This window comes from Abramis brama (assembly GCF_963993115.1).
Source record: "Abramis brama genome assembly, chromosome: 12".
NCBI classification, from domain to species: Eukaryota; Metazoa; Chordata; class Actinopteri; order Cypriniformes; family Leuciscidae; genus Abramis; species Abramis brama.
The window spans coordinates 8,682,735-8,698,699 of record NC_139974.1 but is presented as its reverse complement, the minus strand read 5'-3'; the positions used below and the strand labels follow the sequence as shown (position 1 = coordinate 8,698,699).

The 15,965-nt window shown below is 36.2% G+C and overlaps 1 protein-coding gene across 3 annotated transcripts; it reads right to left on the bottom strand.

Annotated features, from left to right (window-relative positions):
• Positions 1–244: 244 nt before the first annotated feature.
• On the bottom strand, positions 245–14,184 carry stard3 (StAR related lipid transfer domain containing 3). Of its 3 annotated transcripts, none has more exons than XM_084130538.1 (15): positions 14,119–14,184; positions 10,309–10,556; positions 9,810–9,887; positions 9,171–9,248; positions 7,618–7,671; positions 7,311–7,428; positions 6,466–6,567; positions 6,328–6,383; positions 3,572–3,664; positions 3,429–3,491; positions 3,240–3,335; positions 2,598–2,677; positions 2,324–2,428; positions 2,137–2,230; positions 245–1,808 (listed from the first exon to the last, which is right to left on the bottom strand). In XM_084130538.1, the coding sequence occupies exons 2-15, from the start codon at positions 10,528–10,530 to the stop codon at positions 1,701–1,703; spliced, it is 1,347 nt and encodes a 448-aa protein (XP_083986664.1). In that variant the 5' UTR covers positions 10,531–10,556; positions 14,119–14,184; the 3' UTR covers positions 245–1,700. The 3 variants fall into 3 exon arrangements, with proteins under 3 accessions (XP_083986664.1, XP_083986666.1, XP_083986665.1); XM_084130540.1 differs by having other exon boundaries at positions 10,309–11,438; positions 13,593–14,179; XM_084130539.1 differs by having other exon boundaries at positions 13,993–14,157.
• Positions 14,185–15,965: the final 1,781 nt, after the last annotated feature.

The following is a 15,965-nucleotide window of genomic DNA, read 5'->3' as shown; positions in this document are numbered from 1 at the left end:
TGTAATAAACAGTTACCAAATTTTTGGTAACAGTGCTACTAAAAATGTTTTTGGTGGTGCCAGTGGAAACTTGAATGACTTGCCCAACTAGGGCATCCAAAAACAAACAAACAAAAAAACAAGCCCTGCATTATCAAATTCAATGACATTCAGACTTTTGCAAGTGTTAAACATTCATGCAATTCTGGGTTGTAATTAACCATAAATCTGAAACAAATAACTGAAATAACAGACATCATGTATAAACTGTTTGTTAGTTTTATTAAATGTTGATTATTGAATTCAGCAGAAACTCTGATTTTTGAATTACATGACAAAATTCTGTATACCTTCATATTACTGTAAATCAGTATAAAAATAACATTCACAAAGAACCTGAATTGAATGAATTCAAGTGAACTGCAAAAGGCTCTGGACAAATAAATGTGGTTACAGTCTGTAGATGCCAAAAAAATGTAGATACAAAATAAATCTAAATAACGTAGGCAATCCTGAACATGTGATTACAGTGAGGGAAACGGTAACAAAGGCACACAAGAACAAACCAATACGGCTGCAAAACAAGAACAAGACTGTTTAAAAAGATCAACATCATTCACAACTTCACTGATAAACTGACCTAAACATGCCCCTTAAAAGGAAGCCCAATACCATGTAAAGAGTGTCTTTTCTCTCCATTAAAAGCAAAAAGTATTTTGCTTGCTTCAAGGCAACTATTCATGAAGGTCACATTCACATTTTATAAGCGGCATTTATATTAGTGGCAACACTAATCACACTATGATTCATTTCCTGTTTCAAATGTTTATAAAATGCTATGCCCTGTATAAATGTGGTAAACATGAGTGTATAACCAATAGAAAGCTGACAATTATGCTTTGTGTGAAAATAAACTGACATGCAACACAGAAAGAAGAGAAATAAATGCAAATTTCAATAAAAGGACCATTACATTAATTTCAGATTGATTTTATAGAATAAAACCAAGCACAAATGTTCGCTTCAATATTTTTTGTTGTTGTTGTAGCAGCAGAATTTTTTTATGCATGCTACAAGCGTTTTGGTACTAGTTAACCGGTTAATGTTGATTTAAGACATAACTGTATGCATAATTAGACAAAATGATAATATACATAGCAGACCGCTGATCTACACTACAGATGAATACATTTAATAATCTAACACAGCAATGTTTGGCCACAAGAGCCAATTTAAAACCATAATAAGACCTCAAACAATAATTAATATTGGTATGAATGTGTGTGATGAACGATTAAGGCACAAGTAAAAGCAGAATGAGAAACCGCAGCGGATTTGGCTCAGAATATTGTATAGAAACCATCCTAGCCTTTAGTCATGTTCACTAGGGGGACAACAGTGGTTTTAGGCACAGCTGAATAACACATACATTTCCCCTTACACACCACACAACTTCCTGTGCATGTTTCTAGCTCGTGTGTGATTTGACAGTATGAGTTCGGCCTCATGTCCTGTGCTGTAGTAGTACATCTATATCGGCTTTAACTTCAGTATAAAGTGCAGCCAAACACTCAGACCGCCCGTAACAACCTTCCACCAGTCAAATGTAATGCTGTATCTCCTCATGACAACTGTAGCTTACAGGAGAATGAATATGGCGCAGTGTAATTTGATGTTGCCACAACGTAAACTGTGGCTGGATAAAGAGTCAAAGCTGGAGATCACCGGTAGGAGACGTGGACATCATTTATACGCTGCCTGAGATGAGACATGAACTCAAACATGGTGGCGGCCAGTGACTGGTGGATGAGGTAACGTGGGAGGCGACCCTGTAAGAAGAAAATACATTGATAATAAATTTTTCATTTTTTCATCCATTTTAACATCTGCAATAAATCTGAATGCTTCAAAATGTTATAGTGCACATCTCCTCAACAAGTTGCATGATTTGAGGCATAATTCATGTCCGTAACACAAATGGTGCAGGATGAGTTGCACAATGACTTGGGGTCAGAGATCTAAACAGCCCCTTAACATCAAATATGCACAACACTAATAGTGATGCTTGCATTTGCAAACACATAATTAAAAAGATACATTATTTGAATACGTTTAAATGGCTTAAATGTACAAACTGGTGGTACATGAAGCTCTTACCTTAAGGTCTGTATTGAGAACCCAGATGAAGGTGCAAATTGAAGGATTACTGTTGGATTTCAACACAACAAATCCACCAGGACCATTTTCCCCTCTGAGAGAGAGAGAGAGAGAAAGAAAGAGAGTGAGAGTTTGGTTTACAGCTTAAATATGTTCTGTATTTTAATAGGCTGAGGACACGACAGACCTGACGTAGCGACTCTGAGGAGGTTTGTTGATGTAATTGGTCGCCATTCCTGCAGAAACGTAGCAGTCTCGCCTGCGCTCCACCCGACGAACATTTATAAAGTCCCTGAATGTCAAAAATGTATAAATGATCACATGACTATGTATTGAAAATATATTCGTTCTAAAAGTAAACTCTCCATCGCAGTGTGAATACTGCAGCCTGTTAATATGGAGGGCATGTAAAACAGGCCTAAGCTTCTATTTGACACACATTGAGAAGCAAAAACAGCCACCTGGGAGACACGACACCTCCAGCAGCTCCTGCAGATACATCATATGACACCAATGTGTTGTCATCCACTCTCTGTAAAATCTATGGGCAGATCAGAGGAGGGAACCGAGAGAACGTTGATTGTAATCTCAATCCATTCAACATAAAAAAAAAATGTTTTGTAGCTTCTTAGAGTTTTGTCTTTATAATTAGCAGGGATAGTCAGATGATAGTAAAATCCATGTCATCCATTTAAATATCACCCTGTTGAAGCAAGGTCACATCTCTGACATGAACACCAATTTTACATATCCATTTAGTTCTCCATTATGTGACATCCAGCGACTAACAAATTATAATTTGATCGGACAACACATGAGATTGGATCAGCATAATATGGGCTTTGCCATCACTGGAATAAATTACATTTGAAAATATATTAAAAAAAGAAAAGTTATTTTAAGTTGTAATATTTTACAAAATTACTCTGTTTTCAGAAACAATAAAAGGTCTTACCAACCCCAAACCCTTTGAATGATAGTGACCTAATGGTTTTTTTGTACATTTTGATGTGTACATGTGTCTTTTCACTATTAACACATGCCTCACACCCAACATGTGTTTCAGCTGTCTTTAACGGAGGAGTCTGTGAGTGTACGTGTACCTGACAAACAGACACGGTTCTGTTCCACTGCACCATCTTCTCTGGCTGCAAAATGACCTCCTGATACACCAGCTCTGCAGAACACTGCAAGAGTGCCTAAAACATGCCAAACACAGGTACGTAACTGATTCTGTATATATGTAGAAACATCGAGTAAGAACGAAGGCTCATAATATATAGGCATCATACCTTTAAAATAAACGTCTTCCCATGGAATGGGATTTCAAGTGTATATACTGCATCTCCTTGTTCCTAAGAGTGAAAAAGTTTCATATTAAGCCAATCACAAAACCATTAGCAAATAAATACTGCAAGCATGGACGTGTACATACATTAGTCTTCTCAAACTTCCAGTTTTCCTCTTGTGTCAGTATCTGTTCCACCACTGCCATGGCCTCCCGTCCCTGTCGTACAAACTCTTTGTCCTAAAAACAAGTGAATACAGAATTAACTGGGGTGTTTCCCGTACTATGATGTAATTCACTGGTTAACTACTATAGGACGCTGCATCATTGGAGAAAACTAACCAACTAGCCACAACTGTTTCCAGACACTGTAGTAACATGGTCGCACCTCTGCCGTTTGAACTACATCGGTCACTGTAGTAACATGGTCGCACCTCTGTCGTTTGAACTACATCGGTCACTGTAGTAACATGGTCGCACCTCTGTCGTTTGAACTACATCGGTCACTGTAGTAACATGGTCGCACCTCTGTCGTTTGAACTACATTGGTCACTGTAGTAACATGGTTGCACCTCTGCCGTTTGAACTACATCGGTCACTGTAGTAACATGGTCGCACCTCTGTCGTTTGAACTACATCGGTCACTGTAGTAACATGGTCGCACCTCTGTCGTTTGAACTACATCGGTCACTGTAGTAACTTGGTCGCACCTCTGCCGTTTGAACCACATCGGTCACTGTAGTAACATGGTCGCACCTCTGTCGTTTGAACTACATCGGTCACTGTAGTAACATGGTCGCACCTCTGCCGTTTGAACTACATCGGTCATTGTAGTAACATGGTCGCACCTCTGTCGTTTGAACTACATCGGTCACTGTAGTAACATGGTCGCACCTCTGCCGTTTGAACTACATCGGTCATTGTAGTAACAATGCTCGCACCTCTGCCGTTTGAACTACATTGGTCACTGTAGTAACATGGTCGCACCTCTGCCGTTTGAACTACATTGGTCACTGAAGTAACATGGTCGCACCTCTGCCGTTTGAACCACATCGGTCACTGTAGTAACATGGTCGCACCTCTGCCGTTTGAACCACATCGGTCACTGAAGTAACATGGTCGCACCTCTGCCGTTTGAACCACATCGGTCACTGTAGTAACATGGTCGCACCTCTGTCGTTTGAACTACATCGGTCACTGTAGTAACATGGTCGCACCTCTGCCGTTTGAACTACATCGGTCATTGTAGTAACATGGTCGCACCTCTGTCGTTTGAACTACATCGGTCACTGTAGTAACATGGTCGCACCTCTGCCGTTTGAACTACATCGGTCATTGTAGTAACAATGCTCGCACCTCTGCCGTTTGAACTACATTGGTCACTGTAGTAACATGGTCGCACCTCTGCCGTTTGAACTACATTGGTCACTGAAGTAACATGGTCGCACCTCTGCCGTTTGAACCACATTGGTCACTGTAGTAACATGGTCGCACCTCTGCCGTTTGAACTACATTGGTCACTGAAGTAACATGGTCGCACCTCTGCCGTTTGAACCACATCGGTCACTGTAGTAACATGGTCGCACCTCTTGTCGTTTGAACTACATTGGTCACTGAAGTAACATGGTCGCACCTCTGCCGTTTGAACCACATCGGTCACTGTAGTAACATGGTCGCACCTCTTGTCGTTTGAACTACATTGGTCACTGAAGTAACATGGTCGCACCTCTGTCGTTTGAACTACATTGGTCACTGTAGTAACATGGTCGCACCTCTTGTCGTTTGAACTACATTGGTCACTGAAGTAACATGGTCGCACCTCTGCCGTTTGAACCACATCGGTCACTGTAGTAACATGGTCGCACCTCTTGTCGTTTGAACTACATTGGTCACTGAAGTAACATGGTCGCACCTCTGTCGTTTGAACTACATTGGTCACTGAAGTAACATGGTCGCACCTCTGTCGTTTGAACTACATTGGTCACTGAAGTAACATGGTCGCACCTCTGTCGTTTGAACTACATTGGTCACTGAAGTAACATGGTCGCACCTCTGCCGTTTCGCTTGATATACTTAAGATTGAGCCACTGTAGTCACTTGGACTATATTAACGATCTCTTTAATAACTTTTCTGGGCCAGCAAGTTTCGGCCACCTAGCAGCCTATGGAGAAGTGATCAGCTCTCAGATTTCATCAAAAATATCTTAATTTGTGTTTCGAAGATGAACGAAGGTCTTACGCTGTTGGAACAACATGAGGGTGAGTAATTACTGACAGAATTTTCATTTTTGGGTGAACTAACCCTTTAATGTGCAGGTGGACTACTTCACTGCTTTTGTTCCATGTCATTTTTGCTTTAATTGATTCTAATTGTTTGATTCATTCACTTATACGTCATACTCCAGTGTTCCCTTGCGAATTTACGCACATGCGCACTCTTCAAACAAGGCGCTGATTGTTGACAAGATAAATTATATAGATTAATATGCAAATATATATATATATATAAAAATAATTTTTACGCTCCTAGTTGTTTCAAACACGAAAGTGTGATAGAGGCCTCTTGTGCCCAAGAGCGTGATCTGTTTAAGTCCACATGTAATTAAATAAGAAACTATGCTTTTAACAATAGCTCGAGAGCTGTAGATCCAACCACGCAAGTTTGGGATGCTGTTTGCGAATATTCGTCGGAACTATGGTTTCGTGAAATGGCAAATCGTTGAATTATGCTTGTAACGATGGAACTTGCGAGCACAGTTGACTAACGATGCTTTCAGGAAATCCACCGCTTATGAGATAAGTGGTTCTTATTACTTTTAGAAAGACAGAAATTGGGTCATTTTCAGATATTTCTTCCATGCAAACATAATGAAAAGAAAGAAAACAATCAATCATGTGTATACTTGTTCAGTTACTGCTCTTCTGCCGAGACCCTCTTCATCAAGATCATCCTCAGAACCTACAGGACAAACACAAACATTAGGCAGGAAATAAAGCAAAAACAGACAGTCACATTAGAATGAAAGCGAATGGCTCTATACCTGCCAGGGACTCTGGCGGGGAGTAAAACTGTCCGTCAGACACGGCTCTAGGAGCGATCAGAGGGGCCGGCTCACACGCCGCATTTACTGCTGCCAGATACGCTGCAGGAGACGAGGAAATGACAGATCATTAATGTGGCGCTCTACCTATCCTACAAGGACTTTCCCAAACATCAGCGACAGTCTTAGTGTGCATCTTCAGAACAAAGTAGAAGCATGTTTCCCTTCCCAAATCTTAAAGTAATGTGACTGTTTAAGTGACCACATGACTATTAAAATGACATATCACAGGAAAAAGGTTCTTTCTTCCTCTTTTGAAAGGCCTTGCACTATGTAGGCACTCAAATTCTGACAATGCAAAGTTCCCCAGTCCACCCACAACTAATAAGCCAAATCACGACTATGTGCAAACCATCAAACATATGATTATCCACATTTACATAACAATAAAGTTCAGCATTATTACACGTCTCGGACGTTTTTATTAATTTAATTTGGAAAAGGTCAGCCAATCATAATATTATGCAATTCATACATCTTAAAGTTACAGGTGCAAAAAGCTTTGACTTCAGACTGCTTATTTCTAACAGCCTTAGAGAGAGTGGAAAATGATCATGAAAAAAACTATTATGAAGCCTTTAGGGGGTTTGCCTGAAATAAAATAAATGTAGGATCAGGAGAAAAATGTAGGATCAGCCATCCACTGTCCACTATTTAAAAAATGTGTCATATTTCAGCTTAAAAGGATGCTTTTATGACCAACATAAATAAACAAAGGCTTTTATTTTTACCGATGTGTGTATATTCAATACAGTCCTGAATATTTGTATTAAAAATTATCTCACCTCTCTCATCCTCTGCTTCCTGCGTGAGCACTTTGAAATCCAGGAACCAGGTTTCCAACCATGCCAACACAAACGAGGTGATGGGAAGAACATAGCCAAAAGCAGTCTGACCTAACAACTGAGAAAACAAGAGACAGCTATGACCTCCTACACCTATTTGTATTATTACAGCAATGTAATAAAACATAAAGAATTCAGAGAGCTGTTAGTGGTTCATTTGAGGAACAAAGCAGACATGTGACTTCACGTCATATAATTTATGCATTGAAATAGACTGGCTAGGAAGATAAAATATTAACTATCTTACATCTGATATGATGACTTTGGCAATGAGGAAGGCGCTGGTCACCAGAGTAGTGATCTGAGATCAGAGAAAGAACAAAAAGACAATGATCATATCTAAACCTTTGAAAGTTTAAAGTGTCTGTGTGTGTTATATATATATAAAGTTTGGAAACATTACTATTTTGAATGTTTTTGAAAAAAAGTCTCTTCTGCTCATCTAGGCTGCATATATTTGAACAAAAATACAGAAAAAAACAGTAATGTTGTGAAATATAAAAAAAAATATACTTTAAAATATAATTTATTTCTGTGAAGCAAAGCTGAATTTTCATCAGCCATTACTTCAGTCTTCAGTGTCACATGATCCTTCAGAAATCAATCTAATCTATTAAGGCGATACAATACAGGTGAATAGGGTACAACATTTAACTAGCAGATATCACCATGAAACTTTCCCAGTTGATTACCTAGGCCCTACATTAAGATGAGAAAAAAAATGTATTACAAGTTTTCTGTAATTTAATGTTTAAATATGAAAATTATGCATTATCTAATTAAATATGCACTAATTTGCATATATTTAAAAAAACTGAATCTGAGTATTGGAAGCCAGGTTCAAAATGATTTTTTCATTGTGTTAACATATTAGATGGGAAAAAAATTACAGAGGGATTTATGGATATGTACTTTTGTCATCCTGTAAATCAGAATATACTGTCAATAGCCTTAAAAATGTGATTTTCGCCATGTTTTTTGGAATAAAATGTTATATAAATCAGGCTAGGAATAATATATTTACAAATCCCTCTGTAAATGTCTTCATAATATAACTAGGTACAAGACTGGAAAGTTTGGTGTATATAGGTGCTACTGAAGTGGAGATTTCGGACTTGGAGTATGAGAGAAAAGTCATTTTGAGCAAACAGGCTTTAAAGATTTAAATGAGATTGCGCATTTAGAGTTAAATCCCCCCTTTTACTTTCACGATTGGTTGCTGATAAAAAGGAAATTACCATATTTGGATCTGACAGCATTGTACAGGAGCGAGAGAGCTTTCTAACGGTGTATGTGATGACAGCGATCGTGGAGCAACATGTTGATTTAGAACGCCAACTTTTGTTGAATTTACGCGAAATCTACAGACGCAAACAGACAAAGTGTAATAAAATAAAGACCTAAATGTGTATTTCAGACTTTTTTTCACCACAAGTCTGAAAGAAGACATGTTACTGAAGACAAATATCCCAAAAACTCAAAATTGACAGGTGAAAAAAAAAATGTTTTTGCCTGCCGTGTCTCCCCTTAAAATAGAAAATCATTATTTTAAATTGTAATAATATTTCACAATATTATTGTTTCCTGTATTTTGATCAAATAATTGCAGGTATGATGAGCAGAAGAGACTTCCTTCAAAAACATTCAAAACTTTTGACCAGTACTGTATATACACACACTCATTTTGACTTATATTCTAACATTGTATGATAAATCACCATTATCTAGGATCTAATATATATATATATTACTGAGATGCAAATACTGAGATGTTTATAGGCTGAGGTTGGTCTTTCTTACCGCAATGACCCACCAGTGTCTCAGTTGAAATGCAGCATATCCAAGCTGCAAACACAGAAATCTAAACAAAGCTAAAAGCTGAGCGGGAACAAGCAAATGACAAAAAGAAAGAGATTATTGATATATAAAGTAATAACTAAGGATTTAACAGTGACTGTTCAGTGCTGATCCTTTAGAAAGGTAGTAAATATCAGAGTTTTGACATTTTTCTAGGATGCCATCATTTTTTTTGCAGATCTTTTTTTTTTTGCAGATAAGAGAACAGCTTCAATGCATAAAAAGGCCTTTTTACATGCTATAAGGGACGAGCACTTTTTAAAGTACAATCTATTGATGTCACATGCTAAAGAAAGTGACAGTAGCAAGAAAGCAACACCTCCTGCTCTACAAGCTTTAAGTAAACAGACTAACACTTTAAAATAATAATAATAATAATACTACAACTGGAACAGTTTAATGACTGACATATTTTGTACAGTTAAGTGTTTGTTTGTGTGCTTATGTTAGACTGAACTGAATAGCATGAAAGAGAGATATATCAGATCAACAGTGAAGAGAACTCAGTTTAAAGCCAATACAAAAATATACCACATTTTATCATGGTTCACTAGGTAACAAAGCAATGGGACTCATACTTACAAATATATCAAAGAAAGATGACTTGAAGTTGTAGTGAACGACCTCATTCTCAAGACTGGTCCATATGCTCTTATTGATCTGAGAGACACAGGCAGAAAAACAGGTCAAACTTACCATGTTCAAATGAAAAAACAACAAAAACTTTAAACTGCACATGATGTATCTTTGGCGTGTGATATATAAAATAGTACATTTTAATACAAGGTTATTTCCATTTATTTCATAAAATATTGAAATAAATATTTTCATATATGTTATATAAATGAATACACATATACACACATCTCTATTTACTTAACTAAATATGGTTAAAAATAATATGCAAATTTTGCATGACTCTTTTAATCAGAGGAAGTGAAACAGGCACGTACAATCAACCGTAAATATGAACCCAAATGATAATAGACAAAGTAAAAAAAGGAAGTACAAACTGCATGACAGACAAAAACGATTAGCACTGGGCAAGAACACAATTTGGAAGCACAAAATAAAAACTTACATTTAATTCAATGATCCAGAGCAGAGTGATGAAGAGGAGGTCAAACGTAACAAAGAGGCAGAAGGTTCGGCGGACGTCTGAGAAGGCTTTCCTCTCTCCCGGGGGCAGCGGGGGGTAGTAAGAGGAGGGAAGGGAGAGGGACGCCTGGGAATACGAGGCGTTCAAAGAAGCAATGGCTGGAAGACTTCCCTCCAACTCGCTGTAGCCCACGCCGCTCCGCATACCTACATGCAGTTGGAGCGCATCACCTGAACCAGAGGAGAAAAGATAACCGAACAGTCCAACAAAGAGACGTGCCTTATCTGGCTTTCATGCAACATACTGCCATTATACTCAAACTGAAAGAACAGTGATCAAACAACACATGCAGGAATACATGATCTAATCAAGCAGCCTTTGACCACTTTTAGAGCTGGTCTAAAGTCATGGCCTAGCAAAAAATACGACAAAGGACAATTTGTAAGTCTGTAAATGTACTACATACATGCTTACGTTTTGTATTTATGTATCAATCAAATTAAGGATGCACCGATATAACATTTTTGGCCGATACTGATAACTCTTTCTATTTGAGAGCCGATAACCGATATATTGGCCGATAAATCTAAATCCAAATTTTTGAGAGCCTGATTACAAAAACAAAAGTCTCACTAATAAATCCATGTCCCAAGCACACAATTATAATGATCTGATTATAATTTTATGTAGCGTATTTGACAGACTTGTTGCACTGAACTGTATTTTCTTTTTTGAAGTTGATTCGATAATATTTCAAGCAATTCAAAACCATCATGGCGAACAGTGCGTATCTGAAGTGTCTCAGCTGAAGGAAATAAATAAATAATCTATTATTTATCGGCTTTAATATATATCGGCCACATTTTCTTATTGGGCCGATAACGAAAACATTAAATATAATTACCGATATATTGTGTATCCCTTAATCAAATTTTATGTTTATGTTACATTTTTAATATAAAATTGTTTAAACATACTAAAAATATAACATTTGTGGTAAAATAAGTGAAAAGGCTGGCATGACAACTCTAAAGATAATTATAGCTCATTACAATCTAACCTGATCTCTCTGCCATACTTTTGATACCTATTTTATACTTACATACTTAACCCTTAATCAGTGTTTGAAAAGGATAACACTTAAGGTGTTTGGGGTCATTTTGACCCCAAACTTTTAAAGAGCGATTGCATAAGGAAATATACATTTTTATATGGAAAACTATATATCATTTTTTTTATTTACTTCTCAACTATACATTTATGCTGTGTTTTTGTGGAAATTTTGAAGTTTTTTACCTATTTACTGCACAATTACATAACTAGGCCATAAATTGGCTTATGAAAAATGATTTTTTAAAGAAAAAATCACTTAAATAATGATATTAATTCAATATAAATGGTTTTTGGGCATTGCTCTATGTGTTAGGGATGGAATACTGCCATCTAAAGGTTAGTCGAAAAAACTTATTTCTTATGGGAAAGGAATTAAAGTGCAATGGCCAAATGTATCCAATAGAGGGCCATAGAGAACCATTCATTCACTCATTTTCACTTCTCCTCACAAATTTGATATATATATACATATATATATGTGAATATTTATTTAAACATTTTGAAATACATAAAAAATCTAATTATTATTATTATCAAATTAATTATTATAATTATATAATATTAATTATATAATTATTATCAAATTATTATATACATTTGCAGAACCATTACAAGTCACCACTATGACATGATTGTGTGTGTGTGTGTGTTGGTGTGTGTGTGTGTGTGTGTGTGTGTGTGTGTGTGTGTGTGTGTGTGTGTGTGTGTGGGAACAAGCTTGTTCCATGTTGCTTATGTGACATTTTTCAGATTTATGCCAGTTTAGTTGATTTTATTTGCCAATTTCTATACAAATGCTCTCTGTTGCAGTGACATACATGTGTGTGTTTGTGTGTGTGTGTGTGTATGAGATAGAAAGTTCGTTCCACTTTGGGTTTATGCTCTAGGACCAGACCTTGATTTAAATGTAATTTTTTTTAGATTTATGCCAGTTTTGTTTATTTTATTTGTCAATTTCTATAAAAATGCTCTCTGTTGCAGTGACATACATGTGTGTGTTTGTGTGTGTTTGTGTGTGTTTGTGTATGAGATAGAAAGTTCGTTCCACTTTGGGTTTATGCTCTAGGACCAGACCTTGATTTAAATGTAATTTTTTTTTAGATTTATGCCAGTTTTGTTTATTTTATTTGCCAATTTCTATAAAAATGCTCTGTTGCAGTGACATACATGTGTGTGTTTGTGTGTGTTTGTGTGTGTTTGTGTATGAGATAGAAAGTTCGTTCCACTTTGGGTTTATGCTCTAGGACCAGACCTTGATTTAAATGTAATTTTTTTTTGATTTATGCCAGTTTTGTTTATTTTATTTGCCAATTTCTATAAAAATGCTCTCTGTTGCAGTGACATACATGTGTGTGTTTGTGTGTGTTTGTGTGTGTGTGTGTATGAGATAGAAAGTTTGTTCCACTTTGGGTTTATGCTCTAGGACCAGACCTTGATTTAAATGTAAATTTTTTTTAGATTTATGCCAGTTTTATTTATTTTATTTGCCAATTTCTATAAAAATGCTTTCTGTTGCAGTGACATACATGTGTGTGTTTGTGTGTGTTTGTGTGTGTTTGTGTGCGTTTGTGTGTATGTGTGTATGAGATAGAAAGTTCGTTCCACTTTGGGTTTATGCTCTAGGACCAGACCTTGATTTAAATGTAATTTTTTTTTAGATTTATGCCAGTTTTGTTTATTTTATTTGCCAAATTCTGTAAAAATGCTCTCTGTTGCAAAAACATACATTTGTTTGTTTGTTTATGTGTTTGTGTGTGTCTGTGTGTGTGTGTGTATGAGATAGAAAGTTCGTTCTACTTTTTATTTATGCTCTAGGACCAGACCTTGGTTTATATGTAGAAATTTTCAGATTTATAATGGATTTAATTTGATTTTTTTGACAAACAAAATTAAAAAAAGTCATTTTTTTCATTTTCCCATTCATTTTCAATGTGGGGTCATTTTGACCCCAAACACCTTAAAAGGTAAATTTTTTTTTACACACCTTTAGAACAACCAAATCAAGCCCAGTTTTTTTGTGCATGTTTAGATAGGTTATTTAGGAAAAGTCCCAGAGTTTCATGCCCCTGAGATGAAGGTAACATTTTTAAAAAATGAAAGAAAAGTCCAGTGGGGTCATAATGACCCCAAACACTGATTAAGGGTTAATTTACAATATGACTGCAGGTAAGGTGATTAAACTGAGACCTTTTAACTTTCAGCACTAGATAGCACTATCTTTCCAGTTTGTCTAAAGATTGATTAAATAAATATATTAAGCCATAAACAGGTATATGGGAAGCAAAAGCATCACATAATCATAGTTATTGATTCTGCACTGCCAACATGAATGCAGTCCCCCCCGTTTGTGCCAATGTGAATAACAAACAAGCTTTAAAACATATTTCACTGTAAAAATCTGTCCCCAATAAACAACCATTCGTTAACAAATACTCGATATTCCGAAAAGACGTAATTAATATTCATGAGTATATTCACACTTATAGTGAATAGCACGAATAGCGGCGCATAAACAAGCTTGTAGCTCTAAACTTAAATGCTTAACTTACTGACCTCTCTAATGCAACTCGGCGTTTAGTTAACAGTTGGAAAAAAGTTTGTAAAGTCATTTATAAGCACCAAAACCGCTGTTACTAAAAAAAAAACAGCGGAGAGAGACAGAGCGAAGGCGAAACTCACCAAAATCAGCGCATCACTCTCATTATCAGCCCGCTGCTCTTCCGCGATTACAACCGGATGTGAGAGAACGTCACATCCGCCAGCTGATCGCCACTCTGGTACGTAGTGATGGGCGATACTGCAAATTTCGGTATCGATCCGATACCAAGTAAATACAGGTCCAGTATCGCCGATATCGATACCGATACCAATACTTTTTTATTTTAAAAGCATGCACTTGAACTTGTATGCACTTTCCTGTGCTAGAGCAGTGTGTCATGATTTATGAGGTGAATGCATCATTAATATGCTAAATCTGAATACGTTTTCATGACTACTAGGCCTAAATATTTTGTGATTTGTGCTGTCAACTCGACTGTAATTAGTCAGTGACTTTTACAAAACTACCCTAATTATAGTATTAGCCTACTAGTACTAGCCTACTGTTCAAAAGTTTGGGGCCTGTAACATTTTTAATTCTCTTCTGCATTAATTAGATCAAAAATACAGTAAAAACTGTAATATTACAATTTAACATGGGCTATCTGTTTTCTATGCCATAGTAAACTGTAATTTATTCATGTGATCAAAGCTGAATTTTCGGCATCATTACTCCAGTCATGATGAGAATTAATTTTAATATGCTGATTTGCTGCTCAGGAAACATTTCTTATTATTATCAATGTTGAAAACAGTTTCATATTTTTGTGGAAGCCATGATACATTTTATGCAGAATTATTTGATGAACAAAGTTCAAAGAACATGAAGTAGATTTTTTTTTAACAGTGTAAAAACCCTTGACTGTCACTTTTGATTAATTTAATGCATCGATCCTTGTTGAATAAAAATATTAATTTCATTAAACAAATCTTACTGACGTCAACATTTTAATCTGTTATGTACACTTTTGGTTTGTTTATTGCGAAATAACTCCCGTTCACGCTCTCTGTGATTGATTGGTTTCGTCTTGTATCCAGATGACTAGGAGAAAAAGTTCTATCCTACACAATTATCCGCTAACATTCGCTTATTTTTCAACTTAGAAACTTATTTTACTAACTAAATTGCGTGCTAAATTAATAAAAAATTACTGGTAAAAAAACACACATTTGGATCGATATTTTTATGTGAGGATCGATCCTTTTCGATACCACGTCAGTATCAGTATCGATACTTCAGGATCGATCCGCCCATCACTAGTACGTGCTTGAAGAGTGAAGCCCGCCAGAGATGGTCGGTGATGCAGTATTTTGTATAAGCACATTTATTATATATACATCATATTTTATATACATATTGCTTTCAAATTGCGTGTTATAAAGTCATGCGAGATATAAACTCGCAACCTGATAATATACGTCAGAATCAGAGGGGAGGGGGGATTACCTAAAAGTCGCAATTACCTTTTTTATTTTTTATTCTATATATATATGAGATTTAATACATACTTTTAAATAAATGATAATGAATAAGAAACTGTATTGTATAAAAAGTGAAGGACTTTTGTACTTTCAGTTTCAGTTCTCTCGGTTATGATTTCTGCTGAATGGATGGCCTCATTTCCCACAACAACACGAGGCGGTGTCTGTAAACTTTGTCGTTTTTTTCTTAAATATGTTATTGGTCTGATCTAGTTTTAGAATTTCCCACAGTTAGTTGCAGTGGCATTTCCTCTGTCTGCCACATCATGCTCTCATAACTTACCATAAAACACAGATAGCGACATCAAACTGAAAATATGCCTGTTTGATGATTTTGTATTTATTTTTTTGAATAATTTTCATTGGTTATGTTATGAGTAATAAAAATCTTTATTTCCAAATGTAAAGTAACAGCACTTTGACAGAGGTCAAATGTCAAGAAATAA

Coding starts and splice junctions, on each gene's coding strand:
- stard3 (XM_084130538.1), bottom strand. CDS start 10,530: ATGCGGAGCGGCGTGGGCTACAGCGAGTTGGAGGGAAGTCTTCCAGCC. Junction 7,672..9,170: donor GACACTGGTGGGTCATTGCG/GTAAGAAAGACC, acceptor CTCTGATCTCAG/ATCACTACTCTGGTGACCAG. Junction 3,492..3,571: donor GGAAGTTTGAGAAGACTAAT/GTATGTACACGT, acceptor TTTCACTCTTAG/GAACAAGGAGATGCAGTATA.